Source organism: Eutrema salsugineum, unplaced genomic scaffold (genome assembly GCF_000478725.1).
Source record: "Eutrema salsugineum unplaced genomic scaffold, Eutsalg1_0 scaffold_13, whole genome shotgun sequence".
NCBI classification, from domain to species: Eukaryota; Viridiplantae; Streptophyta; class Magnoliopsida; order Brassicales; family Brassicaceae; genus Eutrema; species Eutrema salsugineum.
In genome coordinates, this window is record NW_006256885.1 from 1622398 (window position 1) to 1637112 (window position 14715).

Sequence of the window (14715 nt, forward strand, 5' to 3'; positions counted from 1 at the left end):
AAAATAAATACTTAAGAAATGCAAACATGTCTTAAACTATAAGGAACAATATTAATAACATGGATAAAATAAAATTATCATTTTTCTAATACATACAATATTATTGGTTTCACATCAAACATCTCTTATAATACAAGGAAGACTTTCATAATGTTAACAATCTTTTGATGGAAAAGATGCAAATATATGATTTTGCATAATTTGTGTTATGAAAACCTTGTAAATGAACTGAAATAGTCGAAAATCATGTGGACAACTACAAAATAATAATTTATATTAAAGGACAACTGAAAAAATGCTAAAATCGCCAAAGGACAACTACAAAATAATAATTTTTTTTTGCTTGTCTTCTTCATCTCTTTCTGAATGTTTTTGTTACAGTGATATGTTATTGTGCTGGTGGTCTGCAGTAATCTTCTTGAGCTTCTGGGCAGAGGTTCATTACAACTCATCTACTTAAACGGAGGTAAATCCTTATCCTACACACCTTAACTCGTTTAACAAATCCTGTTTTGCTATATTTTCCATCATTTTCAAATTATTAAGAGAGCTTCCTGTTATTTATTTGTGTTCATCGGCAACAAAGCTACAAAGGAGAAAAAAATGGTAGCGTTTCGGGAACTAGACAGAGCATGAATCATCATCTGTGAGTTATATTAATATATATTGACTTGAGATAGAAAAAGAGAGAGAAGGAGAGGAGGTTCTTTGAAATAGTCCTTTCGTAGAGAGTGGATGAACAAAGCTCACAGCTTCAAAGTCTTACAATAGTATTATATTCTATGAAAAAGAAGATTTTCTGCCAAAAACAGAATTAACAATCAAATAAAGTAGACAACAGAATCGAGTTGGTACAAACATTCCAAGTTCTAGCAGCTCCAACGATTTAATTTCTTACTTGCAATCTCAAAGATCACTTGAAAAAAAATAAACCAAAGACAAAAGTCTGAGATATATGGGGTGTTGAACAGTCGGATATAGATGGGACATAACATTAGAAGATTTGATTGTGTTAGAATCAGTGACGCTTTTGTCGAAATGTGAAAAACGTGAAGAACCTCAAGGGAAAAGAAGAAAAAAAACATGGGGAAAAAAATGGAAAATGAATATTTGGAAATATTCTTTTTGATGGTTAAACACATGAATACTAGATTTTCTAAGATTCTCTTAACGATTTAGTAGAATACATTTTCCACATTACGTAGAATAAAGAAATATTAGTAGAATAAATATTCTAGTAAAATATAGAATATATTGAAAAGTGTAGAATATATATTCCATAAGCTCTAGAACAATGAAGAATCTGTAGAATATATATTCTATACGTCTAGTAGAATAAAGAAGAACATGTAGAACATCGATTCTAGGTTTCGTAGATTGTAGAAAAATGTGTATAAAACATATTCTATAAAATTGTAGAATGTAGAATATGTTTTCTACATCCTGTGGAAAAAAAATTTAAAAATTTAAAACTTTTCATAACTGATTTTCGATAATTAATTAATTTCCTTATTTGGTATTATCGATTTTTTTTAAAAAAATAAACATTAAATTCGAATTTATTTAATTAATGTAATCTTTAATTAAAGGGTAATTTAGTCTAAAAATAACAAAAATCCAAAAAGTCTTATAGGGACAATTGTTTGTAAAATGTGTCCTACATTTACAATTCTCCCTTTTTTAATTGTGAATTTAAGGTGTAATTTGTGTAATTATTTGGGGATAATCGATTTTGAATTAACAAAAAAAAAGGATAAATTAATAAATGAAAATATCTAAGTGGGTTGGATGGATATCTATGGGTCGTTGGATTTGGGTGGGTTTGATCCTGGTTTTAATGTAAATAAAGAGACAAATAGGGAGAGGGTAGTATTCTCCAGGCTTTTCCTTATTAAAAAAAATCAAAATTAAATTATAAATTTAACACATGGCATTTTGACTTTTTTTTTCGAGATTGTGGCATCTTGGCCTCGCCCTCTTTCTTCTCTCCACTTTTGTGTCAGGTGATTGCGATCAGAAACAGATATTTCGCTAAAAGTAATCCCAAATTAGAATTTTTTTTACTTTTTTTGGGAGAGATGATGAAGTTTTTAAGTTAGCCACGAGTACGAGAGAGATTTAAAAACATGTGGCTGTGTTGTGTAAGAGACCGAGTCACCCGAACATCTCTTCCCTCACGCCATTCTCCTACCACTCGGACCTAACCAACCAAAACCCGCCACGTCATCGTGAATCCGAGTTCCCGTGAGTTAGGGATCTTTACTTGAAGGAACCAGACATGACCGCAGAGTCACACACTCTCCCCAACCTTCAGAGTTTTTGTCGTCCCCTCGTATGGAATCCATTGTGGGACGACACCAACAAAATATCTTCTTTTGCTTCTCCGCTTCTTCTTCTTTCTCTTCTTCTTCTTGATCTTGATCTTCTTCTTTCATAAGATATATTTCTCTCAGGTGGATTTAGCTTCCCATCTAAATAGAAATAAAAAGTAAAAGTTGCAATCTTTTGGATTTGGGATTTGATCTAAAGCATTGTTTGATCTTGCTTGATTTCGTAAGGTAACAATACCCGACTCTTTCAAGAATATCCAAATAATATTTTTTTGAGGTTACATGTAGGGGAAGTAATCTATAGGGTTTTTTTTTGTTTCTGTGCGTAGGGACTGAGGACAAGAAGATGGGAGGAATGAAAGATGAGGCCAAGAGGATAACAATTCCTCCATTGTTCCCAAGGGTTCATGTGAATGATACTGGAAGAGGTGGCTTGTCTCAGCCTTTTGATGGCAAATCAATGTCTCTCTATAAACGTTCCACTCTTGCTTCTCCGACCAACAAAATCTCTGACTCTCCTTCCACTCTCTCTCTGTCTATTCCTCCACCATCCAACAACGCCCGAATCGTGAGTCCTTTGCTCCTTCATCTCACTTTTTAATCTTCAGGTTCTTGATTTTGTGTGTCTGCTTAGAAATATGATGGTTTCATTAATGTGCACTCTTGGTGAGAAGAAGCATTGATCAAAATAAAATCAACAATGAAAACTGTGAACATCACTTTTTGACCCCTTGTCGAATGCTTTATTGATTTTGTTTTTAACAGACTGATCGACCTGAAAAGAATCAGTTTCCACCAATCTGCAATGCTTCTCCAGCATCAAAGTGTGAGGGGAAGATGAATCAAAAAGGCATGAATTATTCTAGTTCTAGAGGATCATCAGTTACTAATACTAAGCCTAGTTCAATAAAACCAAATGAGTACCACCTCAAGAACTTTACCAACTTTGATTCTCTTAAGGTTCCTGTTGTTAGACGCTCAGAAACAGATCCAAAAGCAAACACAGATTTGTCACTCCAGTTTTGTACTAGCACTAGCAGCAAAGCCGGAGGGGAAGCTGCTGGTTCCAAAGCTGCCCTAAACAATCTTCATATTCGAAAACACATTTTGCCAGAATGTTTGGAAGATGAAAGCCAGAATGTGGTGAAAACTCAGCTGTATAGAAGAAGAGCCCTTGATGGATTTAACATTGAAACTCAAAAGAAGCCTAAAACTGTGTCTCCGCGTGAACAAGATGTCTCAGACTGTTCTGTAATAGACTCTTTGTCTGCTATGAGTGCATCTTCTAATGATGTTGCCAAAGTAATAGGTGACAAGAGGTTTTGGAAGATGAGAACATATATGATCAAGTATGTATTTTATTACTTACTATGTATCAGTCTCTTATATTATGAATCCAGGTTCATAATTTTGCCTTTTTTCTTCCTGATATTTTCAGTCAGCAGAAGATCTTCGCAGCGCAAGTCTTTGAGATGCATAGACTGATAATGGTAAATTTTGCTAATAACCTGATTTTTTGAATGGAATCTTGTTTGCTTTCTATGCTTCAGCTTTCATGTGTTATGAACTTGAACTTGAACATGATACAGGTTCAAAAGATGATTGCAAAATCTCCAAACCTGGTTCTTGAAAGTAAACATAATGGCGTAAAACGTGGTACAACAAGGTCATCACATCTTTTGGAAATAGTGACTTCAAAGGTTAAAAAATCAAACACTGAGAATCACAAACAAGTAACCGAAGATTATCCAGAGCATATGAAACCAAAGCTTCCTCTACCTTCCATAAGCAAAGACCTCGTGACCCCGATTTGGCCACAGCAGCTGCTTCCTCCTCCTGGAAACCAATGGTTAGTCCCTGTAATGTCTCCTTCAGAAGGTCTAGTCTATAAACCATACGCAGGACCATGTCCTCCTCCTTCTTCAGCCTTCATGGTTCCAATTTATGGCCAAGATTCGCTTGATACAGCATCCAGGTTCCCTGTTTCTACTCAATTTAGCCACAACTACTTCCCAAACGTGAGGACAACACTTGAACAGACAAACCCGTTTGGTCAGTTTCAAAGATGGTCCAGCTCATCGAGCCATATGACTCAAGCCATTCCGTTTTCATTAAAGAAGTCTCAGGAATCTAATGACAGTGAGGTACATGGAAGTACAGCTTCAAGTCCACCAGAGAAGCATAAATTCGAAGTGCTTCCTCTTTTCCCTACAGAGCCTACTCATCACACTGATGAGTACAAGGAGAAACAGCAACCACTGTTTCGCGCCATTAAAGCCATTCCTCATAATTCAACATCTGCCTCTGAATCTGCTGCAAGAATCTTCCGGTCCATTCAGGAAGAAAGGAGGGACTCAAATCATATGATTAGTTAGTTTTTTTTCCCTGACATTCCACATTCTTTTGCTCTTTAATTTCTTCTTCATCTAGTTTAGATTTTCAGTGTATTCTATTTACTCTTCATATGAAGATGTAAATCAATACAGTCACTATACATAAAACATACACACACACATACACACTTCTTATATTGATATTGTATTGACAAACAGCAAATAAAATATTTATTTTTGTGGTTCTATTAATAACATTCCAGTTTAAAAGGGACTGAAAATATGTCAATCTTCATTAATTAATCATCTGTAAAATTAAATTTTCATTAGCCATTGAAGTATCTTATACAATCAATGTGGAAGAAAGCAATAATGATCAGTTGTGTCCATGCTAAAACGAAGCTACACTCAAACTCCAAGAACATTTCAGAACAAAAACCAAGAATCAAAAAGAGCAAAAAGATTTGTTAGTATCCAAGAACCTTTGGTGCAAGTTTAAGTAATGGCTCCAGTGCGCTCGGCGCAAACTTTCTTGCAAAAAGATAACACACTTGAGATGGCTGATCATTGTAGAAGCAGGAATGAGCATGAGGAAGCTTCTTAAGAAACCTCTCTGTTATATTAGACTTGCCAAAAGTAGAAGGATGAGCACCACCTCTTGACCAATCTGTCCAAGTTAATGTCCTGTTGGCCAGCAAATTAGAATATCGAATTGAGAGCATTGTTGGGAAGTAATGTTCATCCACATAACAAGGAGGTCTACAAAACTCTTTGAATTTGTGATAGTAAACGATGTCTTCAACAATGTCAAGAGCAAGATATCGGTTAATTTCAAACCACTGAGACCCTTTTCTCCACTGGCCTAGTTGGACTTCAGGTCCCATTGCGTAGCTGTATCTGCCTCTCCCGTAAGGCCCGTCTTTGTCAGCAGAACCCATGAAACTATATTTTGATCTGGAAATGTAACTGTAGATGAAGTCGAAACCACGAAGAGGAATGCAAGCTTCAGAGAGCAGAACAAACCATTCATTAGAGAAATCTAGCAAAGCGTTAGCCAAAAGCCTCCTTTCAGCTTCACACATACTCATCTCTCCCCAAGCCACAGGCTACACACAAATAGAGAAACTGCTAAGTGAGAAGCTAAATGAAAACACAAGAAGCAACATTCTGACTTGGGATCAACGAAAGTACCTGACTTGGGATCTGTCTTCTGTAAAACACAGAGGAGCTTGGGAAATCCGGTTTATAATTTGGCAACGTGTGGACGTAGATTGAGTAAAAATCCTCATGCCCTTTGAAAAACATTTCCCAAAGTGGAGCAAAGGGCAAAGGGCCTTTGGTGAGAAACATGAATGCTATTTTAGGAACCCTTTTAAAAGGATATTCATATCTCCGTGGCTCCATTGATGCGCGCCAGAGAAGCTCGCTGTCATTCATGGAGTGCCAAACACTAGGCTTGATAAAACTTTCTAATGTACTTCTTTCATCACATGTAGAGATCAATATGGTTGGAGCCAAAGTTTGAATCTTCAGGTACTTGATCATGTGCAGACTAACGACTGAGATTCCAAGGACCAAAACAAAGAACAACAAGAAAACCTGAAGCACCCGTATCGGTAAAAGAGTCCTACATTGGTTTAAAGGTCTCAGATTGGAAGCTGATACAGCATTTTCCTTAAGTCCTTCTTCCATCCCCATCAGCTTCAGTTTGTTGATCAACAGAATCACTTTCCAGGAACTGATTTAGAGATGCAACACTTTGTTGTTAAAAACTCTTTGCTGCTTACACAAGAAGAGAAACAAGTTTTTCTTAAGGTGATCAAACACAGTTATCTTTTCTTCTATATAACTTTCTCAAATCTCAATAGTATTTTAGTCAATGAAACCAAAATCAGACAAGATTAAGGTTTTTACCAAATGAGATCTATCCAGAAACGCAGGTAAGATAGTATAAAGAAGTTTTTTAAATTCCAATCTAGTTTCTAATTTAGTTAAAAGGATTATGGTAATATAAGTAAACAAATTAATCTAAAATCTAAAAACAAAGATTTGGGAGAGATTATGATGAATTCACGTGTTATTGATTGAGGAAAAAAAAAAAAAACCTTTGAAAGTGAAACGCACCAGAAAATAGGAAATAAGGATTTGGATCTTCTCAGTCACGCATTTCGTTCAGTGTGTTGGATTCGTCCATAAGCAAAGAAGACGTGTTAATGGGAGCTTAAAATTCTTGACTGATGATCGCAGTCGAGAAATGTCTCTGAAAATTTTATCTAATTTTTGGAAACAGAGAGCTTAAGATGTAAGAAACTTGGAGAAAGGAACATACATATAAGGAATAAAGCATTAAAACCTAAGTACATTTGGTATCTCTTGGTCTTTTCTCTGTAACTGATGGTCTCTCAGTTAGAGACGTTTATTTTCAATCAAAAACGTATTAATGGTTTGATTACTACGTATTAAACATTTCGGAAACATACTCTTTACTTCAGTTAATATCTTCTCAACTTATGTTATATTTGTCAAAATAAACTATTAAAATTTTGAAGAGCTTAATGTGGTTATTGAGTTTGATTTGGTTCCTTCTTTCAATTTTTTTTTTTTTTTTAGTTCTCCAATTTGGTACAGTATTTACTTAGATAATCGAAGGTAAAAATTAAATATTTAGGGTTTATGGTTCGTGGGTTTAAGAAATAAAAGCCTTTTTAAACTAAAGACGAAGAAGATAGGCCTTGAACATGATGAAATGACCTATTTAACCTTTATCACAAGTTCTGAAATTAGCTCCCTTTGAAACTCTCTCGAATCGCTTTCTTCCTCCTCGAGCTCACTGCTAAAAGAACCACATTTTCAAATGTTAGCCACCACGCCTGCTCATGCTCTCAGGTTCAGGTACGTGTTGCCCACGCGATCGTGGCTCCACAGGTTTCGATGCTCCTCGTCATCTCTCGCTCCTCTCTCTTCTTCTGAATTCTCCGCCGGTAACTCTCAGGAGAAGAGCAGCGACGCCCCCGAGAAGAAAACGGCGCCGTATTACCCGAAACGAGGGCAGACGGTGGAGCTCGTGTGCGAGAGTTTGGGTTTCAAAGGAAAAGGAATCTGTAAAGTTGAAGACACTGGCTTCGTCGTCATGTGCGACCGAGCTCTTCCCGGCGAGCGTTTCCTCGGCCGCGTCACTCGCCGCAAAGGCAGCTATGCCGAGGTTTCGTTAAAAACCTCTCCTTTTTGCTTCAGCTCATCGATGTGATTATAATCTTCTGGGTTTTACCGGATTGTTCAGAAGTATGAATCAAATCGACGGATTTATTATAAATTGATTGTAAAGTTGCAATTTTTCGTGTTTTTTTTTTCTTTTTCATATTTGCTTGTCTGTTGTGTAGGTGACAAAAATCAAGACGATATCTCCACACCGGGACTTAGTAGAAGCTCCATGTGAGTATGCATCCTATTGTGGAGGTTGCAAAACTCAGAATCTCTCTTATGAAGCTCAGCTTAGAGCTAAAGAAGAGCAGGTTCATGAGCTTATGACACATGTTGGAAGGTTTTCTGGTAACGATCCAGGCCTTGACACTATCTTGAAGCCTATTGTTCCCTGCGATATCCAGTTCCATTATCGGAACAAGGTCTTGATTGTTTTTTTTTTGTCGAAACACGTTTCTTATGTGTTGCTTATGGTTTGAGATTGGCTGCTTATGTTACTTTTAATTTGAATGTAGATGGAATTTTCATTTGGTCCACAAAGATGGCTTCCGATTGAAATGTTGCACGAGAAAGAAAACGGTCCTAAGAGCTTTGCATTGGGTCTCCACGCACCTGGTTTTTTCGACAAGGTCTTGAATGTCGATAAGTGCTTGTTACAAAGCGAGCCAGCAAACATGGTACGGTGAAAGCAGTTATACAAAATTAGTATCTACGTAGAGCTCTTCTTCCAGAATCATTAGTAACTGATTTTCTTTTAATAATCCAAATAGGTTCTTGCCGCTGTTCAAGATTGCTGGAGAGATCCCCAATTAAGTCTTTCACCGTATAATGCTCGTTCGCATGCCGGGTTTCTTAAACATTTGATGCTGAGAACTGGAAGGTATTAAAGGTACTTAAAATCAAATTGTTGATAGCATAAGCAACTTGTTCTTGTAATATAAAACTAGTAACAGGGGATGGTGTGTTTGTCATACTGAAATAGAGCTGATGGAAATGAAAATCATAGTTGTATCTGCGCATGATTTTTGGCGATAGTTCTTTCATTTCCTTAGTTTGGCTAATTCTTTCCTGTTATCAAACTTGACCATAGGAACGTGGAGACTGGTTCACAAGAACTCATGGTCAATTTTGTGACATCGTCTTATAAGCCTGAGCTGTTGATGCCCCTTGTTGATAGAATTTCGTCAATTCCACAAGTGGTTCGTAATGAAAATCTTATTTGCGTCATTCCTACAACCCTTAACCGGTTAATCGATTGACCACATTTTGTCTTGCTTTGTTTATCAAGACTTTCATACTTCTTTTTTTGGCTCATGAAATTGCAGGTAAGCATCATGAACAATGTAAATTCCTCCGTTGGAAATACATCGGTTGGGGAAAAGGAATATACTCTTTACGGAAAAGATGTAATCGCAGAGATCTTAAGAGGCCTTACATTTCAAATTTCAGCCAACTCTTTCTTTCAGACTAACACTCATCAGGTATATGAACAATTATACCAACTTGAATCCTCTTACACTTGAAACACTAGACACAAAACTCGTTGAAAATAAAATGGTGTTCACTATGTAGGCTGAAGTTCTATATAAGCTAATTGAGGAATGTGCTGGACTTAGAGGAGATGGCTCAGAAGTCGTGCTCGATCTTTTCTGTGGAACTGGTACCATAGGTCTTACACTGGCGAAAAGGTACAAAACATGAGTTTAAACTATTGTCGAAGATCAATAGATATAGCACTTTTGATTGTTGCTGAATTGTTCAGTCTCCTTCTAGGGCCAAGCACGTGTATGGTTACGAAGTAGTCCCACAAGCAATAACTGATGCACACAAGAATGCTCAGATAAACGGCATAGAGAATGCAACATTCATCCAAGGGGATCTGAATAAGATAGGAGAGGACTTTGGGAGCAATTTCCCTAAGCCTGATATCGTTATATCTGGTTATAATCTTCTTCACATTCTTCCTTCTAATACTTGCAAGCCTACCAATTTTTCTCCTCTCTCACTAGAGTAAATGTTTTTACAGATCCCAATCGACCTGGTATGCACATGAAGTTGATCAAGTTTCTGCTGCAGCTTAAATCTCCACGGATCATTTATGTTTCATGTAATCCTGCAACCTGTGCTAGGGATCTCGATTACCTTTGTCATGGCGTGGTTAGTATCTAATCCTCCATTTGAATCTATGCTCTATATATGTATATCTATTTGTGAAAGTAATAAACAAAACTTGGTGGTTTAAAAACGTAGGAGGAGAAGAATATAAAGGGTTGCTACAAACTGATGAGTGTTCAGCCAGTGGATATGTTCCCTCACACTCCTCACATCGAATGTGTCTGCTTACTTGAGCTTTGTTGAGCTTTCTTGTGACCATGGATGCTTCATTTGGTCTCTATCCTCTAAGCAGATGAGAAACTAATGAAAGAAGACAATTTTTTTAGATTAAGGGAGTTTTGATTTGACATTAGAGTTAATTCTCTTTAATCTTTTTTCATCAAGGTCTATAATAGCATTCATAGACAAGCATGTAGACTTTGACCAAAAAAAAAAGACAAGCATGTAGACCTTTTCTAAAGAAGTTAAAAATTCCACTAAGCCAAGTGGTCCTAAGATACTTGAAAATGAAAAGATTCTAGAAAGAGAATATAGATATTTTTTTGTGTTTGCACAATAAATAAAAAAATTGTAATAGACAATACTTATGTCCCAAATGACTTCAACAATAATGATTAATGTTCTTAAAAAACAAACAGACTTATAAATGAAAAACATTTAAATCTTCATGAAGCTCTCTTCTTCAATGTCTTATTCTTGTTTTCTTGAGCTAAGTTGACGAGCATAAGCCGCAACACGCTTTGCCCACTTCACAATATCTGTCTTGAGCTTTTTGGAATCCATACGATTCAACGACAACGGCTTCTTCCTCCCATCCGTTGATGACTCCATGAACGAGAATGACAAGCATCGATAGCTTCTTGACTTCTGACTTCCATTGTTCTTGCTCTCTGAAGCCTGTTTCTTCACAGACATGTCAGAGACCTCTCCAAGTGAGGATTAATTATTGTTGTGAAATTTGAGTTATGGAGAGACTTTTAATAGAGAGAAAGGCGCAGACAAAAGAAAGAGTCTTACAAGTTATTTGACTATGATGGGTTAAGGTAAAGACGTGTAAGCGTAGAAGCATGTTGGTTTCGTTGACGTTTGACTTTGTCAATGCATAGTTTTCTCTTCTCGTTGTTTCGCAAAATGGAATCTATGCTTTGATTCTATGTTCCAATTAAAACTTGTAATATTACTTTTCTATCATCTTTAAGTCGTTGACTAAACACAATTAAGGACAAGATTTGGTTTGCACTGTTTCTTAATCTTAACTGTAGCAAGCAAACATAATTCGATATTTGTGCCTTTGTGAAGGTTTCAACTTGCAAAAATCAGCCATAAGAAACTTGAACTGGATTACAAAGCAAATAACTGTATCAAATGGGGATGCTGTGAAACGACAGCAAATAACTATGAAGAGTTTCTTCTCCATCAGAGTTTGACAAGAACTGTAAGAGTTTACAACAAACAATTTTAGTTTATCTGAAATAAGATTAAAGCTATTCTCGAAATGAGCAACAATGTCTTCTTCAACCTAATCTGTTTTGTTTTGTCTCCTTCTAATTGTACACCTCCCACCACTAATTGCTAATGCTAAGCTTTACATATACAACTTCACTTCCATGTCTTTCTCTCTCAATTCTCAGCATGTATTGCCTGCAGATGGTAATGCTCTGTGCACTTGTCTTGCTGATCCCTTCACTGCTTCATTTATCCTACTGAAGACGACTTTCAGAGGGATGCAAGCTACAATCCGCTCTTTCGTCTTCTCTATCATCACTTTCTTATTGCTACTTACGGTCAGCTTCTGGCCACTTAGAGCAGAGAGGCACCTTGTCTTTTTGGATAGAGCTGAAGGTTTCTTTGACTTTGATGATTTATGTGGAGGAATGTTTGGTTTCTTTTTCTTGGATTTCTTTTTCCACGTTGGTTTTGGCTTCACAACACCATCAACCATTGGAACAGCAAGTGACTTGATATGACTACAAAGAATGCGATCACATGATCCATCTTGAAGCACTTCAACCGTTAAAGGATGCCCGACAATAGCTTCCCCATTCAGTTTACTCCTCAGAGAAATCAACGGGACACTTCGGGGTTTATAGTTGGCTTTTACCTCGATCTTCACGTCATAGAGCTGAGAATTTCTTCCCATAGCCTGAGTGCCCACGCTGAAATGAACGTGTGGCTTTTGGTCATAGACAGAACAATGAGGCCGAGAATTGTTGTTGGCTTCTTCGGCGAAAGCATTTCTTCTTTCTTCTTGTTTTTTACTCATCTGCCTTGAATTCCTTTTCCCTTTTAGCTGCCACTTTGAAGTGCTATTCTCAATCCCATTAATAAGTGCAGCTGCTGGACTTGTACAAGCAGATCCATTACACCCTTCGATTTTCACCACATCATCATGGCTATTCTGATCACATTGCTTCGTTGGTCCCAAAACAAGATCCTTCTTGGGTGAAGATGTGAAACCCGCCGTTGAAGTACCTGGAACAACAATAGACGTCAGTTTAAGTCATGCTATGCAAAAAAATTAAGCAAAAACACGCAGGAACAATTAGCCATATACAAAAAGAAATTAGGAAGGATCTCTAATAGTTAGTCAATGAGTTAAATACAGGACTAAAAAAAGCATCCATTGCCCAAACAAAGAGTCACTAGTATTCTGTCCCAGACGATTTGTCCAGAAAATTAGTCATATAAGCCCTTTAATCCATCATGTGACAAATCCAACTGATGATTTTTTCCATGCTATTCTGTTTCCTCTCTTCCTAAAAGTGGAGACATTCAGACTTTTCCAACTAAGAGTAACAGAAGTGTGTAAAAAACATAGACGCACACTGCAAATGTTACTCAGATCAAAAGGGACCATTCAGTCACCAGAACTGAATAAAAAGGGTTTAGCCATTTATACCTGCAGAGTCCTTTTCTTCTCCAATTAGTGGAACATCAACCAATCCATTGGCCGAGTCATCCTTTGCTAAAACTGATATGCTGGAGATTCCATTCTCTTTTGCCTTGTTATCGACCACTTCAACAGCATTTTCAGAATCATTTAATGAAACAGCTACATCCTCACATGAAACCTCATTGCTGTCCAAGTTATTATGGTTGATTACAGAAGAAACTTTGCTTTCAGAGAACCCTGGAGGAGGCGAATAATCAGAATTGACAACTTCGTCAGAGGTAACAGGAACAGACACCATAGCTGTACTCTCTAACACTTTTGTCAGTGGCCGTCGTCGGTTTTTCCTTTTAGAGTACTCATTATCATTCACAACTGGCGACCTTGTTCTTCTCTTTGACGGAGAAGTATCCCTGCTACTACCATTGGCAATGGTTCCATTCGGCATAGAACCATTGATGTTTACATCACTTTTAAATCCATTTTCCTGCTTAGCCTTGAGCAATGCACCGACCTGTACTTTTCCTTTCGATCCTACACTCATTCCAATATCTTCAAGCCCTCTCATTCGTTTGTTTCCTTCAGTCCCATCATCTTCCGAGTCATTTGGTGTTCTTCTTCTCTTTTCTAACAAAGGCTGCACCTTTGAAGCTTTACCATTATTGTTTTTTCTTAAAGATATACTAGATTGCAATGCATCTTCAGTCGAATCCTTGGTGCCCTTGCCAGATGTACTAGCCTTCTCGATACACAATTCGCCTTTAGCAAGGTGTGCATTCTCAATTTCTAGAGCATGAACAATGGCATCTTCACGGCGAGCATATTTGACAGCTTTCTTACTACCCCCCGATGCAGTAGCTTTTGCCGTCTCAATACAAGCATCATACTCCCCACAACGAAACGCCTTCACCCTCTTTGACTTTTCAAGGTTATACCAATCCCTGTAAGAGATAAAACAAAATCAAATTCGCTATGCTTCAAGTTAACAATGAAAACAAGTAAGGTCAAGACTCAATCAATCAATCACTCAGCGAAATCCAACGAACAACTGATGAAAACTTAGTGGAAAAGAGTTAAAAAAGAGTACTCACACGCTAGCATCGTCACGACCTAGAAGCTTAATTGGTGTGCCAGATTTAGGAGAAACTACAGAATTATCAGGAACCTCGTGATGAGCCATAATCCGACCCGGCCACCATGACCCGTTACGCCGTCGGACCCAAACCAACCCTCCTACCGACGCATCAATCGCCGTACTGTTTCGCTCATCACTACTCCCCATCACACGAACCAACCCGGAAAAAAATCCTCCCAGATCCCCGTCGAATCACAAAACCTGATCTTACGAATTCGAGCAGAGATTCATCTCCAGGCCTCTCGCTGAAAACTGTAATCGACGGAATCAGAGGAAAACCTTGAAACCCAACATGCAAAATCGAAGCCCAGGAGTTGTGAGCGCTTGTAGGAAGATGTGAGAGTGGTTGAAAAGGGTTTTATCTACCGAGAGGAAGATCTGCCACGGAAAAAAAAGGAGAACCGGAAAACAGGAGATCCAGACTGTTGCGAGATTACTCTGCGACGTTTCTTCTCAAAGATTGAAGCTTTTTTCAATTTCTCAATCGGTAGCAGCGAAAACCGCTGATTTTGACTCAAGGGTTTTTGGCTTCCTCCGGCTCGGAGAAGAAACGCAGAGAGAGAAGAGAGAGCGCAGGGGAAGAGAAAAAAAGAGAGTTTTTTTTTGGGTTTCAGAGTTTTTTTTTTTTGATACAGAAAAATAAACGAAGGCCAAATAACTACGGAACAACGGCTGCGTTTTGGATTTTCAGATATTAGACAAACAAATTCC

The 14715-nt window shown here is 37.6% G+C and overlaps 5 protein-coding genes across 6 annotated transcripts; 2 read left to right on the forward strand and 3 right to left on the reverse strand.

Annotated features, from left to right (window-relative positions):
• Positions 1–2117: 2117 nt before the first annotated feature.
• On the forward strand, positions 2118–4729 carry LOC18023957 (ELF3-like protein 2). The gene is made up of 5 exons (XM_006406221.2): positions 2118–2558; positions 2660–2898; positions 3096–3679; positions 3769–3820; positions 3920–4729. Exons 2-5 carry the CDS (start codon positions 2677–2679, stop codon positions 4703–4705), a joined length of 1644 nt encoding a protein of 547 aa, XP_006406284.1. The 5' UTR covers positions 2118–2558; positions 2660–2676; the 3' UTR covers positions 4706–4729.
• A 401-nt stretch (positions 4730–5130) lies between these two features.
• On the reverse strand, positions 5131–6361 carry LOC18023958. 2 transcript variants are annotated; one of them, XM_024159938.1, is made up of 3 exons: positions 5855–6361; positions 5536–5769; positions 5280–5330 (listed from the first exon to the last, which is right to left on the reverse strand). In XM_024159938.1, the coding sequence occupies exons 1-3, from the start codon at positions 6359–6361 to the stop codon at positions 5280–5282; spliced, it is 792 nt and encodes a 263-aa protein (XP_024015706.1). The 2 variants fall into 2 exon arrangements, with proteins under 2 accessions (XP_006406285.1, XP_024015706.1); XM_006406222.1 differs by having other exon boundaries at positions 5131–5769.
• Positions 6362–7488: 1127 nt separating this feature from the next.
• Positions 7489–10448, forward strand: LOC18023959 (uncharacterized RNA methyltransferase CT0009). The gene is made up of 10 exons (XM_006406223.2): positions 7489–7865; positions 8044–8286; positions 8380–8541; positions 8635–8744; positions 8955–9063; positions 9190–9345; positions 9437–9552; positions 9638–9804; positions 9891–10021; positions 10115–10448. Exons 1-10 carry the CDS (start codon positions 7518–7520, stop codon positions 10220–10222), a joined length of 1650 nt encoding a protein of 549 aa, XP_006406286.1. The 5' UTR covers positions 7489–7517; the 3' UTR covers positions 10223–10448.
• A 127-nt stretch (positions 10449–10575) lies between these two features.
• LOC18023960 lies at positions 10576–10897 on the reverse strand. The gene has a single exon (XM_024159931.1). The coding sequence runs from the start codon at positions 10892–10894 to the stop codon at positions 10670–10672; it is 225 nt and encodes a 74-aa protein (XP_024015699.1). The 5' UTR covers positions 10895–10897; the 3' UTR covers positions 10576–10669.
• Positions 10898–11371: 474 nt separating this feature from the next.
• LOC18023961 (uncharacterized protein At1g51745) lies at positions 11372–14612 on the reverse strand. Its single transcript, XM_006406225.2, has 3 exons — positions 13961–14612; positions 12879–13810; positions 11372–12451 (listed from the first exon to the last, which is right to left on the reverse strand). Exons 1-3 carry the CDS (start codon positions 14149–14151, stop codon positions 11607–11609), a joined length of 1968 nt encoding a protein of 655 aa, XP_006406288.1. The 5' UTR covers positions 14152–14612; the 3' UTR covers positions 11372–11606.
• Between the last annotated feature and the right edge of the window lie 103 nt (positions 14613–14715).